At 33.2% G+C, this 20,723-nt stretch overlaps 3 protein-coding genes across 5 annotated transcripts in view; 2 read left to right on the forward strand and 1 right to left on the reverse strand.

Annotated features, from left to right (window-relative positions):
• The window catches only part of LOC126757359 (Bardet-Biedl syndrome 4 protein homolog), a 57,233-nt gene extending 47,195 nt beyond the window's left edge, over positions 1 to 10,038 (reverse strand). For 2 of the 3 annotated variants that reach the window (XM_050471205.1, XM_050471204.1), the window contains exon 1: positions 9,286 to 9,677. The gene's annotated coding sequence lies outside the window, so the exon portion shown is untranslated. Of the gene's footprint in view, positions 1 to 9,285 lie in introns of all 3 variants that reach the window. The other variant, XM_050471206.1, reaches the window with a different exon arrangement.
• On the forward strand, positions 520 to 8,465 carry LOC126757361 (solute carrier family 35 member F5). Its single transcript, XM_050471211.1, has 11 exons — positions 520 to 749; positions 800 to 1,221; positions 5,494 to 6,120; positions 6,194 to 6,334; positions 6,616 to 6,669; positions 6,736 to 6,969; positions 7,036 to 7,218; positions 7,276 to 7,426; positions 7,502 to 7,661; positions 7,733 to 7,984; positions 8,047 to 8,465. The coding sequence occupies exons 3-11, from the start codon at positions 6,031 to 6,033 to the stop codon at positions 8,093 to 8,095; spliced, it is 1,314 nt and encodes a 437-aa protein (XP_050327168.1). The 5' UTR covers positions 520 to 749; positions 800 to 1,221; positions 5,494 to 6,030; the 3' UTR covers positions 8,096 to 8,465.
• Positions 10,039 to 10,311: 273 nt separating the features above from the next.
• On the forward strand, positions 10,312 to 13,598 carry LOC126757367 (peptidyl-prolyl cis-trans isomerase 5). Its single transcript, XM_050471219.1, has 3 exons — positions 10,312 to 10,504; positions 10,832 to 10,956; positions 12,784 to 13,598. The coding sequence occupies exons 1-3, from the start codon at positions 10,415 to 10,417 to the stop codon at positions 13,184 to 13,186; spliced, it is 618 nt and encodes a 205-aa protein (XP_050327176.1). The 5' UTR covers positions 10,312 to 10,414; the 3' UTR covers positions 13,187 to 13,598.
• Positions 13,599 to 20,723: the final 7,125 nt, after the last annotated feature.

Below are 20,723 nucleotides of genomic sequence, written 5' to 3' on the forward strand. Positions count from 1 at the left end.
CCTACTCAAGGCTAAAGTCTATATATGTATGTATGAATGTATGCTAACTGATACTGATCGTGATCCAAATGCATTTCGCATATTTTATACGATTCGTGGAAGCATAAATGTTACTCATACGTCCAGTTGTACGAAAATGGAATTGTGTTAAGAGCATAACGCCACTGAACCTCGAATTTGGAGCTGTAAGCTTTTAATACAATTTTAATCGCATTTCATAATAATCCGCGCCGAATTTGATGAAAATGTCTAGCTTAATAAAAAAGTTCTCCATAAAAAGACTGAATTTGGATCGATCAGTTTATATGCTTTAGTGGTGCGATATCAGCAGCTTTTTGGGGAGAAAAGATTTGCAAAATTTCATATAAATATCAAAACAAACTGAGTGACTATTTGGCATACATATATACAGACAGAGAGATGGACATGGCTAAATCGACTCAGCTCGTCACACTGTGCATTTATAATTATAGTTTAAAAGGTCTCCGATGTTTCATTTTACGTGTACAAAATTCGTGGCAAACACAATATACCCTGCTCAGGGTATAAAAATTATAGTTGGTTTGTATGTTTACCTTTCGAAGCAATAAACATTTGCTATTGTGAATGGCTACTTAAACGCTGTTAGCAAAGACACGAACACAGTAAGATGAATAAGCGGTTAGCTTATGCGTCAACCTTTTTCATTCAACCTTTTTTTTACCTCATCATGTTTAACAACTTGTTTTTATGAACAAACACTAAAGTTAGTAAGTTATAAAAGAAATAATAATATGTAACATACATATATTTTAATTAGTTTAAAATTCAAGAAGTCATCACTGGCGAATATTACAATTCCTACAGCATAAAAAAGCAACACTGCGGCGAGCAGCTGATTTCTTTTTCAAGCTACCAGATTGTACATAGAGGATAAACCGTCTCCATCAGATGCTTGATAACACTTTATTTAATAATATAAGTTATTTACAAAAATTACGACTAATTTGAATTATACTAATTTTTATTAAAATGATTGTAATGTATTATTTTCAAATTAACCATTGCCCGGGACATTTATAATTTTATATATTTAACTGTCTGGCAACAACATTGGTTGAAAGTTTCTGGAGAGAAAAGTCAGTGTCGAAAAAGCAAAACAGTTTGATAGACAATTTTATGTAAATAGAAGATTTTATGTGGATTTGTACAACTATTTAACTGTAATAATTGTTATAAAATGTGAGTACTTGTCACATTTGTTTACTTTATTTATGCCATGAAAGTAAAATGTTAAGCTTATGTGAATAGAAATGGAGGCGTAGCTCTGCAACTGCAATATATTTTCGTCTGCTGTGTTTATTCGGTAGAAAAGTGTACTATAATTCATTTTTTATTAGCAAAACAAGTTATTGATGTGAACATTAAATGCATATGTGTATAAAGTTTTGTAAATAAACATGCATATCATATCGCTTAAGTAAATAGTAAAAAAAAGCCTCCAATGTTCTAATAAATTGCTATCTTTGATCAAAAAGTTGAATGCATATGAAAGTAAACATTCAAACATACTATTGCGAAAGTATAATATGCCGCTTCGATATCAAAAATGTTGTTAGCAATGGGGAAATGTTTGTTTAACTTTTTGCTACTCAATGTGTGAGAAATAATACCAAGATAGATTAATAAGAGATAAAATGGCATAGAAATTCAAAATCTGTTCTTCTATAGTCAAAAGTAGACATCAATAAATAAGCAATGTGTTCTGCCTCGGTTTACTGATGATTTAATTAATGCAAATTTCGTTATAAGTTTCGATATAAAATTATATTTAATCAATAAAGATCTGGTAATCATTATACAAATTACCAATGTAAAAGTTATCATTTTCAATAAATGCAAATATCTTTAAAACTATAAGTCAGCATTATACATATATTTTCGTGATCTGGAGAACGTTTTCCAGTGACACACTTGGTTTATTTAATCAATGTTTTTAAAAATATACATATATGTGCTATAGTATTACTTGGAAGCTTTTTACACACTTGGTTTAAATGTTATAAAACATAGTTGGGTGGTACTAAATATGTTTTTCATACCCTTAACAGGGTTTTTAAATTTTGTAACCCCCAGAAGGATAATTTGTTTATATATATGTATGTACAAATGATCAATGAGTAGAATTAACCATGTAAATTTTTAAGAAATCGCTCTGAAATTTAACACACCAAGAATTGTCGGAACCGCCGAATATATACACGAAAATTGGCTTGAACCATTAAAAGGCTTAAATTTTAAAATATTTATCAACATATACATACATACATATATAATAATGAAGTTTATACAAGTGTAGCTATTAAAGGTCAGTAACCTACAGCTATCTTTGCTATTTATCAATATATAAATATATACACAAAAATTGCAAATTTTTTTTGGAGTTAGAACCATAAATATCATGAATCGTTGGAAAACTCAAACATCCAACGAAACGAACAACGAAGTGTGTACATATTTAAATATTTATGTATTATATTTACAGAGCACAAATGATGAAATATGCACCCTGAAAAAAAGTGTATTGCTAAGCCAATTAATCCTAATTTCATTTTTACATTGAAATAGCTATTAGCCAGCTGCTTCAAGCGCTGTCACTTTTGTTGCATTGATAGCGGTAATCTATTTTGATTTAACAAGATTTCTATAAATCTGTAACTTTCTGTATGGTAAATATTTGCCTTTATTAATGGAGTGAGTACTAACATATGGAGAAGTGTAATGTTAGAGTAATTATATTGATAGATGTTTATATACTAATAATTATTTTGTGATTACTTGTTATCAGTATAAAAATATGTAAATATTCACTAGTACTCCAATGAAAACTATGTGGTTCGGAATATATATTGGAAGGCTGCCAAAGTTACCAGAAATATATCCATGTAGTATTTTTTAACAAAAAAGTAAGTTAATTGTACTAAAATATAAAATTTGCAAAAAATTTGAAAAAGAGCAACAATTTTACAAGTGTATTGCTTCAATTTTCAACGAAGCACAGCACTCTAAGATTAGTATGAATGGGAAATTATCTTCTAAAAAAATTAAACTTATGCAAACTGTTATCTTATAAGTTCTAACTATCCGAAAACATAGCATTGAAAATTGTAATTGTGTAAACTCATTTTTGTATATAATCCAACAACAATGTTTTTAAACAAATGTAAAAAATTTTAATCTTATGATTTTACGATGCTTTATGACAAGTTGTGAGTACCCCAATTGTTTAATTTGATTTATAACACCTTAAATATACTTTTAGCTACCATAAAAATGTCAGAAAAACATAACTGAGATATCGCAAAAGAAACGACGAAACTGGGAGTGTACGTGCCAATCAATATAAATCGCAAATTTAATACACTCAGTTTTCATACGACTCACCAAGAGATTTTGTAAGATTAAATTGGTAGTAACCCCGAAGTCTAGAATTATAGACCGTTGTTGACAAGGGTATGCCCTCTACCGTCAACCTCGTACTACGGAAATATGAATAATCGCAGTTCTTTTTATGTATGTATGTTTCAAAAAGGAAAGAATAATGATATTATTTGATACTAAAAAACAAATCCGATTTTCCCAATACAAAACGTTAACCAATATACATTGTTAGCCGATGTGTCTTGCTTCTTAAAAATGTATTAAAATTTCCATATTAGCCTAATAAACTTTAAGCAAATATTTCTTTTAAATGTCAAGCTAATCTTTTTGCGATTTTTATAACTTACTCTGGAATGCAACTACCGTATAGTAGACTTGCGATAAATTAAATAAATAAACAACGGTAGCAATTTTATCTTACGAACACAAAAGGAAGTTATCAAATAAACAATAGTTTTGCGACTATGTGATTTTTATTGCCTATACTTTGTTTATTTGAATCACTTTTCTTTTGTTTATGGGCAATTATGGCCAGTACGTGCGGGGTGGTAAAATGACTAGTGAATGAATACAGATACATATCGTCAGCGAAACAATGTCTTATCAAATTAATAACGAAAAAACGTTAACTTCATTTGCGCCCAAGCTATGATACCCTGGCAATATTACGATTCTTTCGGCGGTATTTGTCATGACATGTAAAGAAACACAAAAAAAAAAAAAGGGTGAATTGCATATAAAATTGTGGAACTTTAAAATGAAATACATATCTCGAAAACTATGAGTCTGAGGACGGTATATGCATATACATTTTTTAATCCAGAGGACCTCTTCTATCCATCCGTACCATCAAATCGCGGCGCAGAAAGAATCGTAATCGTGCCGATACCCTTCACAAATGAAAAAGTTTTCCATACAGAATTTAATAAATGCTGTAGTGATCTGAACTTAACAATTTGTTCAGAGATTAAAACGTGGTTCTAGGCAATAATACATGATAAGGCCCGTGAAGATATCTTCCGAAAAAAAGTGTTCCATACAAGAATTTGATTTTGTATGGCAGCTGTGTGTGTCTAGTGGTTCGATATTGGCGGTTTCGACGAATGCGCATCTTTTTTGAGAGATAATGACGTGCGCAAAATTTCAGAACAATATCTTAAAACAGACAGACAGACAGACATGGTTAAATTAACTCAGCTACAAACAAACACTTTGAATATAACCCTTTTTCCAGTGTGCTTGAAAATTTTTAAGTTGTAGAAGAAATAATACCTTGCAATTGTAATAACAAAACTAATTTTTAAATGAATATTTAATCAGAAATATGAATTTTCCATTAGTAGAGATAAACCGCAGGTGCCAATCACAAAATATTTGATATTCTTTTTTGAAATATAGTAGTAGTACCACTCATATCAAGTACACAATTAATATTAATAATCAAAGAGATAACGCAATGCCAAGTACCTCCTTAAAAAATACTTAAAAGACAAAGTAAAATAAAAATGATTATTTGTTTGAAATTTTTAAAAAACTATAATTTTAGCAGCTATTGTAGTATGCTAAATATATGGTATGCTTCCAAATGTCCATCCAAACTACAACAAAAAAACACATATTAGGCATAATCATCACCACCCGTCATCATTGTGTCTCACATTTAATACGTACGAACCAGTTTATTTGTAGGTGTGTAAAAAATTGAGCGAAAATCAATATAAAATGCACTCGAACATGCTAATTTAAGTATCAATGGATACTTGGTACAAAGATACATACACACATTGTAGCTACATATGTGTAAACATAAGATTGTTTGCTGATGAACACGTCATTTGTATATCAAATTCATATTAAATATTTACTGCCTTTGGCAGTTGAAAGCACAGGTCAAATGGTATATATTATATACGCAAAAGGGTATGGTGCAGGCAATATTACATATTATGAAAAGAATTACAATAAAATTAAAACGTAAACTACCCAAGAGCAACGGTTATAAATATTAGCACTTAATTTTTATATTTAAAAATCCAATTTACTCGAATGTCCTTTTCTTCCCTCTATTTTTAGTCCACTTCGTTTTTGCAGTTGCCCGCTAACAACAAATTGCACTTAATTTACAATATGTTGCTGCGCAGCATTTGGCGCAAACAGAGCCCTTTAATTATGTCAATGAATTAAAGCAAACGATTCAGTGTTAAAATAAAAGCTGCATGCAATGAAAAAGAAACGCCACGAGCCAAATTCAAAAATGAAGCTAAAACACTGGCGTCTAAATACAATTGGTTAACAGAAAGAAAAAAAATAAACAAAGAACTCAATTAAGGCACGAAATCGAAAGAAACACAACTACTCGAAACATAGAATAACAAAAACTTGAAATAGACAAAATAAAGTGCGCGCTAAAACTATAAAAATACAATCCAAAATAAACAAAAGTGTACGTACATTCTGCCATCTGCTGCCATCATCCACAGCGTAGACGGCACACACAGGAGACCGAGAGTGACAAATTTGGGTCAAAAGTTGAACGAGCGTGTCGTCACTCGTTACGCGCCGGCTAAACGACGCCGCACCGTCACCGACGTCTGCCGTGTAAACAGGAAAATGTTAAGCAAAACACAAAAGCTCATACTTGGCATCGTAATATTGTTGCTGGTCGATGTGATTTGGGTATCCTCTAGCGAACTTACAAAGGTAAATATATACTAAAATGCGTAATTGAAATTATAACCGTATTGTTTAACAATATTTTGTTAACTGCTTTCAGTTTCTGTACGAAAATGAAAAATTCGATAAGCCATTCTTTTGCACATATTTTAAAACTTCAATGTTTGCAATCTACTTGGTTGTAATCGGACTGGTGACACCCTGGCGTGAATCTTGTGAACGACAAAATGGTAGCTACTCGGTGAGTTTATATACATATATATATACTTTTATAAAACACTGAAGGGGCTCAACGCGCGAAACGAAAACTACAATTTGATTTGCAAAATCAAAAAAAAAAAAAAAATTGCAAATAGAATTTAATTTATTTAAAAAAAACTCTTTATATCAAGGACTACCACCGGGACAGCATACTTCGCAATTATTTCACAATTTTAAATTTAAATATCACAAATACTTAAAGAAAAATATTTACAAAACATTACAATCAGAATTTCACTAATAAAAAAAATGTCATCATAGGTTATGGATCAAGTGGCTGATGACGAAAATTATTACTCAACCAATCCATCACTGGTATGCAGCGCAAACAGTTATCATAAAACTGTTCACTTGTAATAAAATTTTGTTTTTCTCTTGCAGAGTGACCCCACATTTATTCCCATTCGTTCTAGTGGTGCCATCTCCGGCACCGAGAGCGATGATTCCAGCATTCGCAGTGTACGTTTTAGCAAATTGGCTGAGGTGCGTGAAATGTCCGCACACGAGGCAACGGAGGCGTTAATGGCACGACTCTCCTATGCAGCTAGCATACGCATACACAGACAAAAATCACATCACAAGACCGCCAAAACGGCATTACTCTTCTGTGTGCTGGTAAATTGTATTTGAAATATTTTCCAAACATCGTTTTAAACTTTTTCAACCTTATATCCCTTACAGTGGTTTGTTGCAAACTATTTTTTCCAACTATCGTTAGAGTTGGGCGAAACCGCCATGGTCACTTTGTTGAGCTCGTCATCCTCTTTATTTACACTTGTGCTAGCGGCGTTTTTCCCTTCTGCTGTGGGTGACAAGTTTACAATAACCAAAATTATTGCAGTCGCAATGAATATGGGTGGAATTGTAAGTATATAGTATGCAAATGACTAAGGCTGTTTTAAGCAAAATGTCTTTTTATAGGTCACCGTCACCATTTCCGATATACATGATGCAAAATTTTCGCGCGGTGCACTCTTAGCGCTTTTTAGTGCATTCTTCTATGCCGCTTATTTAGTTTTCGTGAAGCGAAAAAGCGATACTGAGGAAAAAGTTGACATTCCACTATTCTTTGGTAAATTTAAAGACAATATAAATACATGCATACATACATACTACAAACAAACTAAATTATATTTTAAATTAACAGGTTTCGTTGGTCTTTGGAATCTTCTGCTCATGTGGCCAATATTCTTTATATTGCATTTTCTTAAAATTGAGCAATTTGAGCTGCCAAATCAAAATCAATTTGCTATACTATTTTTAAATGGTTTAGTTGGTACTGTGATCTCAGAAGCGCTTTGGTTATGGTACGTGCTGTTTTTTACACTCTAACGATTTTTGGAATATGCTGAAAACTTGTTTTTTTTTTGTATCACAGGGGCTGCTTCCTTACTTCTTCATTAATTGGCACCATTGCCATGTCGCTTCAAATACCACTCTCCATAGTATTTGATGTCGTTTTGAAGCGAAAACCATACTCTCCTATGTTTTATATGGGTTCAATACCAATATTTTTGGCGCTAATGTTGGTGGCATTGTTAATGCGCAATGACGACTCTGATCCCTTAATGAGGCTATTCAAAGCGATTTATAGGAAATTGTGTCGTTGTCGTAAGCCAAATATAGTCAGGTTGGTAGTTGAATTTTTATTGTTATGTATATATAAAACATTATTAAACATTTTTCGTATAGGATTAACGATGAGGAACAGCAGGAATCGCTAATTGGCAGCAATGACTGAACTATCTTCCAGTAATTATGCTCAGATTACAAATAAGTAAATATGTATATGAATAATATAGAGAGAAGCTGTTACTTTTCTGAAGCAGAAAAAGACGTTTTCTGAAAACGCTTTTAATTCTAAATAGCTCACTATGAAATTCATCAAAACTATGGCTGTATTTTCGAGTTTGATCTGAATTTTTATTAAAAGGGGAAAAATTGAAAATGAATCGCACAAAAAATGCATTCCCCTATAATGTAGTGACTAAAATGTGAACTGCTAGTTATTTAATATTCTTTTGCGTTCAAATAATATGTACATGCAAAGAATTTGCTTCCGTTCTGTAAATAAACCTTTATTACTAATTGTGATATTACCGAAAACGTAACAGTTGCAAATTCGCTATACTCAAGTATTTTTTAAATACAAATATATATATTTTTTATTAATAAATTTTGCATTTTATTTTGTTTTATACGTTTTCAACATGTAAAACATAGTTAAATGAAATTCTAATAAGTTCATCCTTAGTAATCTCATTGTGTAGATATAATAAGTATACAATTTTTAACTGTATTTATACTGTGTATAGCTGTAGCTTGTTAACGTATGTAAAAATTTACAAAAGTTTACATGTATAGTATATTTAACAATAACACAATAATAAATATACATATATATAACCTTTCGGCTAAGTACTAAAACAAATAATAAATACAAAAGTTAAGTAATAAAACAACTGAGTGTTTTATGCGAGAGGGTTGTTGTTGTGGGAGCTGCAGAAAACATTTCTGCAATTATTTGGAGATATGGTGCTGAGTTGACAGTCTTTGGCCGGATAAGAAAACGCGTCCGTTCCGATGAAAGGGTGAAGGTTAACGCATTCAACTACCATATATTTAAAGGAAACTATTTATATCAACTTTTCCTAATTCGAATTTGTCCTTCAAGAAAGAGCTATTGAAAGATCTTACAATAACCGGATAAGGGTACTTAAGTGAAAGTGGAGAAAGTGTCAACGGATGGAATTTTATGCTAAAATCGTGAATATAATATGGGATTTCCTTTTTCTCGAAGAAAAGGATACAATTTACTATTTTCCTAGCTCCTTTTTATTTAAAATTAAACATCTATGCCATTATTAATTTCTATATCATGTTATCAGGAAAGGCTATTTATGTTACTAATCATATATATTCAATACATACCCAATGTCATCTATTCGTTTGATTTTCCTTCATATTCCAATAATCAGTTACAACGGCTTTCTATGTAATCCGTTAAGCTTAATTCACAACACTACGGTTTTTAACACACATCAGCATTTTCAACAATACGGTCACTTAACACATTTCTCACATATTTTCTAAACTTATTCACTTTCTATATCAAAATAGGCACTAATTTTTTAAAAATTTATTTTTAAAATAACACGGGAAGTTAAAATAACACAGGAAACTAAATACACAGAAGCCTTATAATTTGGAGCGAATAACTATCACTAGCTCCACGAATGCAACCACAAAACAGTTTTCGCAAACATTTTCCAACTTTTGGTAAATTAATATTCACTTTTATACAAAAGAAAAAACAATTAAATTATGACAATTCGAAAGTCCACGGGAAGTTAAAATACATGAGAACATATCAAAATTTAGCGCGGTTAACTGTCACTTAGATATGTAACATACGATTATCGATTAATCGTTATATGACGAAAAGAAAACATTATCTAGTGCTTTCACGTTGATTGTTTTGAACGAACTTGCTGGGACATAATTTGTTTATTTTAGGTTCTAGCCACATTTATTTTAGATATAACTATTTCTGGTGCCTAATATAAGATTAAGGCCTTTGATTTACAACAATTCTAATATATCATTGCACAGTAAAAAAAAAACAAACAAACATACAATTGGAAGCACATCGCTAAAAATAAACAACAACTACACTGCGAAGAATATGCTAGCAAGAACATCAAAATTATTGTTTATCAATTCTTTTCCGTTTTGAACCATTTTCTTAACACTGGCGACGTGTCGTTTCCCTATTCCACGAGCACGAAGAAAGAAGAATCTCTGAGACCAATTGTTTTATTACGCTTTATAACACAAATTTGTGTGTTTGTGCATATCTTCTCCCAAAGATTCCACATTCAAGTAGCAAGGGCAGCAGCAACAAAGCGTATCGTAGCGGTAGTGGTGGCTATTGACATCAGCTGCCTGTTCATTTAATCGCCAACTGCTGACGACATCGGAGGTGTTTTTGGATACAAGTAAAAGAAAATCAAATCTGTGAAAATCTATAAACTGTGTTTTGCTTACCGGAAACCGTAAGATGAGGCTTTATTTGGGATTATGTCTGGTGGCGCTTGCGGCCGGCATTGTGGTGGCTGATGAAAGCAAAGGACCCAAAGTAACCGATAAGGTAAGTATTTAATTTATTCCTGAATAATAAACGCGCCCGTGTTGCAAAACGATGCGTTCTTTGTGCATCTAATATACATAATATATACATATATGTATGTATGTGCATACTATTTTTTATTTAATATTGTTTGAGTATAATTTTTTGCCTAACTTGGCATACATTCAAGTTTCTTTCATCTTCACGTCATTTTTTAGTTTACTTCCTACCGTATTTCCATTGTTCCGTTTGGTTAACCGGGTTCTTTGCTGTGCAAATATTATTATACATGGTTAAACATATATACATGCATACTTACTTACATATATATTCAATTTGATTGTTTAGGTTTTCTTTGACATCACCATTGGTGGTGAACCTGCTGGACGCATTGAGATCGGTCTTTTCGGCAAAACAGTGGAGAAAACCGCCCGCAATTTCAAAGAATTAGCTGAAAAGCCAGAAGGCGAAGGGTAAGTGTGCTTTGAAGCAAATGTACACATACATATAAGCTAGAGCAGTGCATAAACAATTTTAGCCCTCTATTGCATATGCATATTATTTTGCTTAAACCTACAAGCATTTTCCTCATAAGGGGATGATTGCAGTCCATTTCATGGTCTTATTGCTTTTAGTGAGGTTATGTTTCCAACCGCTTATTTAATATAGAGATAAAAAAGTATAAAATTGTTGTAAGTTCTGCTGACTTTGCAAATGACAACGTTTTGGTGCATCAAATTTTACTTACAACAAATATTCCAAGTAATGTGACCATATATACATACGTACATGTATGAATATAAGTATGTTGAAATCTGGAAAATTATTGTGACAATCAAAAATTTTGTTAGTGTAGCATGGTATAGTTCTTAGTGAGTTTTGATATTTTATCCTGTCATTTAGAATTATCTGCCAAACCTTCTTGTACATACATATGTATGTATGATATGAGTATATACCATATGCATAGAAGCTTTTGTTAAAAGTCTAATTAGGTTTGGTCTGTTCACGTTTAATTTGTACAAAAATAAAAATAAAATAGTTTTTTTTTTTATTCTTTATTGAGAACATAATAGTTGCTTATCAGTAACCTACTAAAAGAACACCACTGTGCCATTAACTAATGTCAGTGTTTGGTTGTTTTATATGTACAATTAAAAATTTTATATTTATACCCGGAACAAGGCATATTAAGTTCGCTAAGTTCGTAACACCTAGAAGGAAGCGTCGGAGAGCTTACAAAAAAAGAAGTTGCTAATTTGTAGAAAACATCTATCGTATGACATAGGAAATAGGTATATTCATACAAACTGAACGGTCAAAAACAGGTCCTTGCATGGAAAGCTTCTTTATTTGACAATATAACAATATTTAGCACAGATTTTTACCCAAAGCAAAGCTACAATATCCGAATAAACTTTTTTGATCGAACCACTCTAACATATGTACATGTACAGCTATACTTACGTATCAACTGAACGATCAAAATAAAATTATTGTATGAAAATTTTTTTATTTGGATATTTGGTATTCCTTGCAACTGAAGTTAACCTTTTTTTCTTGTCTGCTAAGTAAACCCAGCGTAATGCCTACTATCAGCAAATACAAGCCTGTGATGATGCAGTTTATCAGCATTTCAATCGCGTCGTGCCAGAGCATTTTCTTGTAATGGGGTCAAACAACTATTACTCCCACTAAAAGTAAATAAGAAAATAAATTTACTCACTTTAAACAATTTAAAGTTAGTAGTAGTGTGTAGAACTTGTGCGTTGTTGCCGGCCACTCAGCTAATTGGCTTAGCAATGCGAATATGATGTGATCAAAGGCATATACTCAATATACACATGCAGATGGGAGGCAATTGATGTTTGCAAACAATAATTGAGCGCTGAATTGAATTAATGTGAATACGCTATGCACAATAAAAACTATTGTACTAAAAATATAAAAAAGCGCCAAGCAATATTACCCGGCCATTGGGTCAGCCGGGCACTAGCAGCTATGGTAATACAAACTACAAGCATAAAAATTCTACATTTTTATTGCTCTATTATTGTAGTAAATAGTGTAAGTAAGAATAAAGAGGGCAACATAATCGAAACTACGGCAACTGCATATGAGAACTGTACATATAAACATGCCTATTTTGTGTGTGTGTAAACACATAGTAGCTGATGATATTACTTTGTTTATGAGATACCTGCATACATATGTATGTATGCTTTACATATAAATATGTCTACTTTTAATGAAAATCATAAACTAAAGTATCTCATTTATCTCTTTTATTCACTTTGCAGCTACAAGGGCAGCAAATTCCATCGCGTCATTAAGGACTTCATGATCCAAGGTGGTGATTTCACCAAAGGTGATGGCACTGGCGGTCGCTCCATCTACGGTGAACGTTTCCCCGATGAGAACTTCAAGCTGAAGCATTATGGTGCTGGTTGGTTGAGCATGGCCAATGCTGGCAAGGACACCAATGGTTCACAGTTCTTCATTACCACCAAACCAACTTCCTGGTTGGATGGACGTCACGTCGTTTTCGGCAAAGTTTTATCCGGCATGAGCGTTGTACGCAAAATTGAGAGTTACGAAACTGATGGACGTGATCGCCCAGTTAAGGATGTTGTGATCGCCAACAGCGGTTCCATACCCGTAGATGAGCCATTCTCCGTGGCAAAGACTGATGCTACTGATTAAATAAGTTAGCGCAGCCAAAACAAATACAACAAATACACACACAAACACAAACTTGCATGTGGTACAACGAGGAGATGACAAGTACTGAGTTAGCTGAAGGCGCGTGAAAGTAGTTGGCGAGATTAATGTTAACATTTGCATATTGCGAAAGTTGAATATATACATATATATACTATTAAGAGATGAAAAGCAATTTTATTAGTGTTATAAAGAAATGAAAACAAAAGCAAAGTTAAAAGTTTAAATAATTAAAATACAATAAACTTTTGAATGTTTCCAAACACTTTAAAATTCACGAAAGAAATTTCGCAATAGTCGATAATTCCTTATTGCAGAAACGAAAAATTGCATTTATTACATTGTACTAACATTTTATGATTCATCAGCATAATTAAATTTTAAAACACACAAACACGTTTTTTTTTTGTAGAGGGGGGAAATAGAAAGTTGGTCTTCAGTTCATTTCAAATCGCATAAAGCTGCTAATCAATAATATGAATTCAATACATTCAGACAGACACAGTCATTTGAAAGTCCAATTTTGGCACTTCAACTGGCGAACCGGTCAATGCACCCACATGTTCGCTCTTTCTGCTCAAGATTGACTTTAACGCTTCTGAAGCTGCAAAGTACAAAGGTAAAGCGGCGTCTCGTGACTTCAATACCAGCTTAACCTGTCTTTTGAAGGGCGCAATGGTAACCGGTTTTGCGCTTCATTTCACTTTGGTGTCATTTCTTGCCGCTTATTATTGTCCACACTTGAACTAGCACACATATTTTCTCAAGTATCTATGTCTTTATATTCTTTAAGCTTTTTCTAAAGAGACAGCCGTGCTACAAAACTCAATTTGCACTATGATAATTACCAGTATACATATATAGGTTAACGAATGTATGTATGTCAACAGTGAAGCGAACATTGCAAGCAACTTTTTATGTTAATTTTGCTAAGTAATTACATAGGTATTTTGTAGACATTTGCACTTGGCGTAATGAAAAATTGTTTGTGATAAATCAGAACATACATACATATGTATGTATGTACTATGTGTATAAAAAGAATTTATTATTGTTATGAAATTTAGAACGTAGTTGTACCATTCGATAGCTGTTATTTTGAAATCTGATAAGCCCGTTTTAAACAAAATTGTTGGCATATACATATGAACATATTAACAGAGCAAACTAAACGAAAGTATATACTTTGGCAATTTAAATTTGGTCCCTTTAGTAGACAGCTAATTTGAATATTGGTTTTGCGTATTTTCGAAAAGACAAGAATCCAAACAGATTCTGTAACACCACTGAAAATCAGAATTGGAATTCTGACAACTATGCAAATCTGTCGTGGATTCCACAACAGCCCTGATTGGTAGATAATTTCATAATGACTCTTTCATAGAAACCCTCCTAACCAAACGGGAATCTTATCGTCCAATAATTCTCTTCTCCCTCAACATAGCTTCCGTAAAAATCTCCATGAGAGGGGACGATCCTCATAGCGTTGAATTTGTCAAAAGTCAATCATACAACGCTACTTAAGGACATCGAACAATCCACGCTCCTTTCAAGGCAGTTTTTCAACCACCAAGGAATGTTCATCATCTCGTACGCAGATATTGACGGCGGCAATGGAATCGATGGCGTCTGTTCTAAAGTAAAGGGCTACCTATCCGACCCTTCTCGCTCTTCTCTGCAAGGAATTTGACACTCTACCCCTCTCAATCCACAGCGACGATATTCACGAACTAGACAAAGAAGCACAGACTGGATCTTAGCAACACAATAGATGACATTAAAATTCCGACTGTTAACTTTCACTTAGATTTTAGGTGTTACATTCGACACTTCTTATACACCTCACGCATACCGCACCGATATATTCGCCGGGACGTAGTGAAACTTAGACGATGAAGGTTTAAACGTGTCAAAAGAATGCACTCCGGACGATTACAGGATGCCTTTTGATGTCTCCAGTTGAACATTTGCACAACGAGGCCCGCATGCTTCCGGCTAAGGTACTTAATGAGTTCCTCTTCAAGCAATTTCTGCTGGGATGCTTTCACAGAAAGATTAAAGTGGAGCCACCAGCATCTTCACCTTCTCCCTCTTAGTGAATGGCGTACTTGGAAACGAAGACCTCGAGTTGCCCCGATAATCTGGAGTGGCTCTTGCGCAACTTCGTTCTGGGTACTGTTTATCCAACTCTTTCCATTTTCAGCGAACCTTACTCATCTAACACTCCTCTCCCTATGGTCCGACCCTTTCAAAGCAGCACGTTTCTTGGATCTACCATTATATAACTTCGATGACACTCAACCAGAACCTTACCCTATTTCAAGCGGGAATAGACAAACGTTACAACAACAACAACAAACTCTCCTTCTATTGCTAAAAAACTGGAACAGTGGATTGTCATGAAGCGATTATTCATAAGCTTTTCTTGAAGCGAATTTTCACAAGTAAAATCATTCGTTATATTCAGTGTCCAAATTATAAAGCTTCTACAATTCACTCGCGATTGTACATATGTATGTATGTGGCCTGACCAAAGCCAAAGCAGGTCGTTATTGCTTACATCAAATGGTCCAATTGTTGACGTACAGGACCGAATTAAGCACAGAAATCGCTTTAAGTGCTAGGCAAGGTTACGATAGTTGTTCTGCTTCTGTTCGTATGGTCTGCGGCTCCTGCACCAATAAGCTTTGACGTTTTCGCGCCGTCGTTATATCACTTGATTGTACATACTATTGTTTTACAGTAGGACGAGCCTAGAATCGTCCATTCAACCTTTCTGACCCTTCTTTTTGAAGTTTACCGTTTGGTAATAATGTCCCTTGGGATAATTGGTAGTCATATTTCATCGCTTAGGGCCTTCGTTTGTTGGGACGAGACTACTTTTGCTCTGCCAAACCCTTCTTATGCCATTCGAAACAATGTGTGTTTGAATGCTTGATTGATTACTAGGAGAAGTGACGTGAGTTCCAGCATGACATCCAGTGCTGTCGTTGAGCACGTACGCATTGCACCCGATACGCAGATGCAGACAAGTCGCTGCAGTTGTACATCCACCCGATAATCCTTAGCTTGCAATTCCAAGATTCCCCGGGAAATCGACCTCTTCAACTGATGAAAGTATTAAAAAAGTGAAGAATATGGTGCTTGAAAATCGTCAGGCCAAGAGAGCTCGACATCTCTCGTTAGTCCGTTCGACTCGTCCCATTAAAACTGATTTTTTCCAAAGGAGTACCGTAAATAGGTCTCTTTGGACATACTTGATCGTGCGAATTTCGATCCCATATTCATGGGCATTATTATAGCTGCCGATGTGACATGGGTTTATGAGTTTGACAGGCAAACAAGTCAACAAATCATCGTAATGGGACCCGTTTTCAGACGATCGAACAGATAAAGCCAAATTCGCTGAAGGAGCTGCAGTCCATCCTAAAAACTTCTTATAAAAAGTATTTTGAGGACTGGAAAAATCATTGTCATACGTGTATTACATCTGGTGGGGATTACTTTGAAGGCGACAAAATAAATATTGATAAATATATAAATGTTTTGCTATTTATTTACAATTTCCGGGTAATTTTTTGGTCACATTATATGTACCCCATCTAGTATGTCTTCGCCGACATGTGATAACTTCCTGAGGCCGGTCAGGCATCTATGCCTGTTGAAAGGGGCAATACTGATTTCTGAGGGCTTGATCGATTCAATCCCGAGCTGTGACGCCACCTCAGTGGCCACCAGGTCTATCTTCTATATTCTGCATTTGCTTACTAAAAAAATAATTTCACACTTGTTGGTTTAATTCACTTTTATTCTCTTTTCTTCTCAATGATTATCGCAAAAACTTAAATGTTTAAGTATATTTAATAATTCTCAAATATATGTATTTATATATGCTTGTTTGTTGTTGTTTATTATTATTTTTTATTTTCAAATTGAAATCTCGTCTAACCACTGCTGTTGGGCATCTGTAATGACACACTTTACAATGTGTTTGTCTGTATGTATGTATGTATGTATGTTATGTTGATTAATTTATTTGGATTTAATTTCACGATTTAGTTTCTCCTATTTATTTGAATTAACTACCATTTTTATGGGTTTCTTTTATATCTTGCTTTTAGTAATATGCAACACGAATGAATAACTATTTTTGTCTGTAATTAATTTTATATTTTTTTTAGTGTATATGTATGTTTAATATGTTTCTATACGGTATTTCGTATTTCTTTGTTTATGCTTCATTTTGATTTGCAATAAAATTTTGCTTCTGCTCACTTTCACGGCTTTATGAGTATTATTTTCACATACTTTTTTGTTTACTTTTCTTTCGATTTCTTGTTTTTGGTTTTTTGTGTTTAAAGTCTTAAACATTTAAACATTATTTTTCAATGTTCAACATGCAATTGTTTTAAGGGATTTTCTTGCTATTTATCATTTCTGATTTTTTTTTATAATTAAACATTAGTCAATCAACTTTACTACTTACAAACTAACATTTTTTTATATTTACATTAAATTTATTAATTTCAAAAATTTATGCAATACGCTATTTATTAATATTTTTTTATTTATAATTTTAACAAGAATTTGAATTCACTTTATTTTTTTTTTCTATTTTATTGGTAATATTTGCTATTAACTTGTAATACTTTTTCGCACATGCATTGCTCAAATGATTTTCTTGTGTTACTTTCAGTGTTTTTTTTTTTAATTTTTAATATTTTTTAAATTTTAAATTTTTTAAAATTATTTTTAACATTTTATTCATCCCAGCTTTAACTACTTTACGCTTGTTTTTTGTACTTTTATATTTAAATTTTTTTTAGGTTATGCTTCCATGCTTTAATTTGCCTTTTATTTTTAAATATAAACTTTGGTTTTTGATATGACTTCGTTTCGGAATGAGTATAACAGTATTTTATTTGTAATGTTTCACTATTTTTTTGTTTTATTTTTTGTATTTTCGTTTCAATACAACTATTTGGAAATAATAAACATTTTTATTTTTAATTTTTTTTGTTTTAAACTTACATATCTAAATTTTTTTTAATATTTTCTATTTTAACACACATGCACAGACATACATCTTATTAATATTATAAATATTTTGTTAAGGAATGAAATTAATTTTTTTTTACTATTTACTATTATTTGTTGTATTTTGAGTATGTAGAAAATTTCTATTAATCCTAATTGTCTCTTTTTTGTAATTTTTTTTTGTGTATAAACAGTTGTTAGTTCATGAATTTTGTTTTTTTTTGGAATAGATAGTTGAGAAAATCTTGCAGTTTTTGGTTAGTTTTAGTTCACTAGTTATTATTGTTATTTTTTAGTTTAGTGATTTAAAAGACAGACTATCAAAGTTGTAAAATTCCCATTTGGTTGTGTGTAAGTTTTATTTTTAACATTTCGTGTCAAATATTTTTTAGATCAGCTAGTGTAGAGATTTTCTTTATTTACTAAAATTGTTTCTTTTATCAAAATTTTAATTTCAAGCCTGGCAACGAAAGTTAAAAGATGGGAAATGTATGAAAGAAGTTCACAAGTCGCGTTATTTTTCATATTTTAAATAAAAATCACAAAATTAGCTTTAAAATTCGTTTATTTTTGTTGTGCAATTGAAATTTCCAAAACCATACTGCAGGTTTTATTTTATGTTATATTCGCTTGTGCTAATCGGTCAGCTGTTTTTGTTTACATTTATCATAAATGCTGCTGAGGTGAATATTTAACGCATTTATTAATTGAATAATAACAAACACGAATAATACATGTGAACTTCCCAATTATGGCTCGTATCTAAAATATATTAGCAAAATTTAAAAAGTGGGCCTTTGAGGAAAATGTATGTATAATAGAAAAAGTTCTTCTTTTGTTAAAAAATTCGTATACCTAGTGAGGGAAAAAGGTTGAAAAAACAGCTCGAGGTTAAGTCGTTTAAAAATTGAAACCTTTAAATAAAGGTTGAAGGAAAATCTCTACCAAATATAGTTGATCGCCTCTATGGATGGTCGATACAACTGTTGTGAGTGGTATCTATTTAAGTCTGTGATATATATTTTCTGAAATTTTTCAACAAAACGTATAATAATATCATCGATAATAGATTGGACATCTGCTGAGAAGTTTTAAACCGCAAAATCTAGAGAGCAACAAAATCGTTTAAAATTTTCTGCTATAAAATCATTGACGTGGAAGGTACATTCAGTAACGCTTGTACGGCTGTAATGATAGCTTTATTTTGACGTTGATCAGAACATTTTGGCCTAGTTACCTTGCTATTCCTTAGCTTTGTGATAGAAAGCATCCTATTCCCCTTGCTTTGGGTCCCCTTGATTAATTAATTAACACTTCTACGCGACAGGGAAAACTTTTTGTCTGTTATGCGGATGACCTCACTGTCCTCAGTTCAGGAATGCACATTAATTGTTTATCTCGACTTATAGAAAGGGGTCTTTAGATCTCCGCCAATTGGACGAAGAAGAGAACACATTAGCCTAGGGCTTTCAAAGCCCTTTTAATCTAGAATTCCTGCGGAAGAGCAATTTCCCCTAAGAGGGGTTTGCGACTCCACATGGATTTTTGAAGCAATGTACCCCAGGTGAACACTTCAGGTCTTCAACACAAGCAACACAGGACATTAATTAATTTGGTAAAGTGTTAAAGGTGGACAGATCAGAAAGCTCCTATTTTCAGGCAAAAGGAAGCTTAGTAACATTGGAGAGTTCATCAGAGTTCACCTACACTTAAGACCCTACCGCAGAAAATGGGAAATGTGCATTCTGTGCCCTATAGAGCATGCGTCGAATATGGTGAGAGGCCAGAACATTATCTATGCGATTGCCCAGCCACGGAGTTGCTAGATAAACCTTAATTTGGCTATCACCCAGGAGCACAATGGACTCAAGGATGGCATATGTATGGACGCTAGCGGTTTAATGCCCTCGCGTCTCCTTTTTTAACCAACCAACCAAAATCTATCAGACCGGTTTAACCTGAACATTGATAGCAATAACGTTGTAACACAAAATTCATTGAGGGACCTCGGCATTATGATCAATACGATCATACACATTGAAAAGCCCTGTGGTAAAGCAGCTACAATGACTGCGGTCCTGTCGAGAATCATGGCTAACATTAGTGGCTCAAGCCAAAGTATTAGAACTCTGCTAGCTTAAGTTAGCAGCTCCGATATGGGGGACAGCCCTAGAGTTGCCTGCGCGTTTTGAACTGTGTCTCATGAAGCAATTGCTATCATTCTCATCTTATGCCACCGGATATAGTGGCCTCTGAGTTAAGTAGAGCTTATGGTAAAACAACGGCCATGAATAAACGCCGACAAGCGCAAAAAGGAGAGAAAGACAAGTCTCGATGATTGGCAAAAGCAATGGGATGCGGCAGGTAAAAGAAGATGGACACATAGACTAATTAGGAATGTACCGACCTGTGTTGATAGACGACACGGTGAGAGAGACTTCGGTTGAATAGTTTTCGGCAACCCACAAGACAAGTTAAAATT

Source organism: Bactrocera neohumeralis, chromosome 4, assembly GCF_024586455.1.
Source record: "Bactrocera neohumeralis isolate Rockhampton chromosome 4, APGP_CSIRO_Bneo_wtdbg2-racon-allhic-juicebox.fasta_v2, whole genome shotgun sequence".
NCBI lineage: Eukaryota > Metazoa > Arthropoda > Insecta > Diptera > Tephritidae > Bactrocera > Bactrocera neohumeralis.

Coding starts and splice junctions, on each gene's coding strand:
- LOC126757361 (XM_050471211.1), top strand. CDS start 6,031: ATGTTAAGCAAAACACAAAAGCTCATACTTGGCATCGTAATATTGTTG. Junction 6,335..6,615: donor GACAAAATGGTAGCTACTCG/GTGAGTTTATAT, acceptor ATGTCATCATAG/GTTATGGATCAAGTGGCTGA. Junction 6,970..7,035: donor CATTACTCTTCTGTGTGCTG/GTAAATTGTATT, acceptor TATCCCTTACAG/TGGTTTGTTGCAAACTATTT.
- LOC126757367 (XM_050471219.1), top strand. CDS start 10,415: ATGAGGCTTTATTTGGGATTATGTCTGGTGGCGCTTGCGGCCGGCATT. Junction 10,505..10,831: donor GACCCAAAGTAACCGATAAG/GTAAGTATTTAA, acceptor TTGATTGTTTAG/GTTTTCTTTGACATCACCAT. Junction 10,957..12,783: donor GAAAAGCCAGAAGGCGAAGG/GTAAGTGTGCTT, acceptor TTCACTTTGCAG/CTACAAGGGCAGCAAATTCC.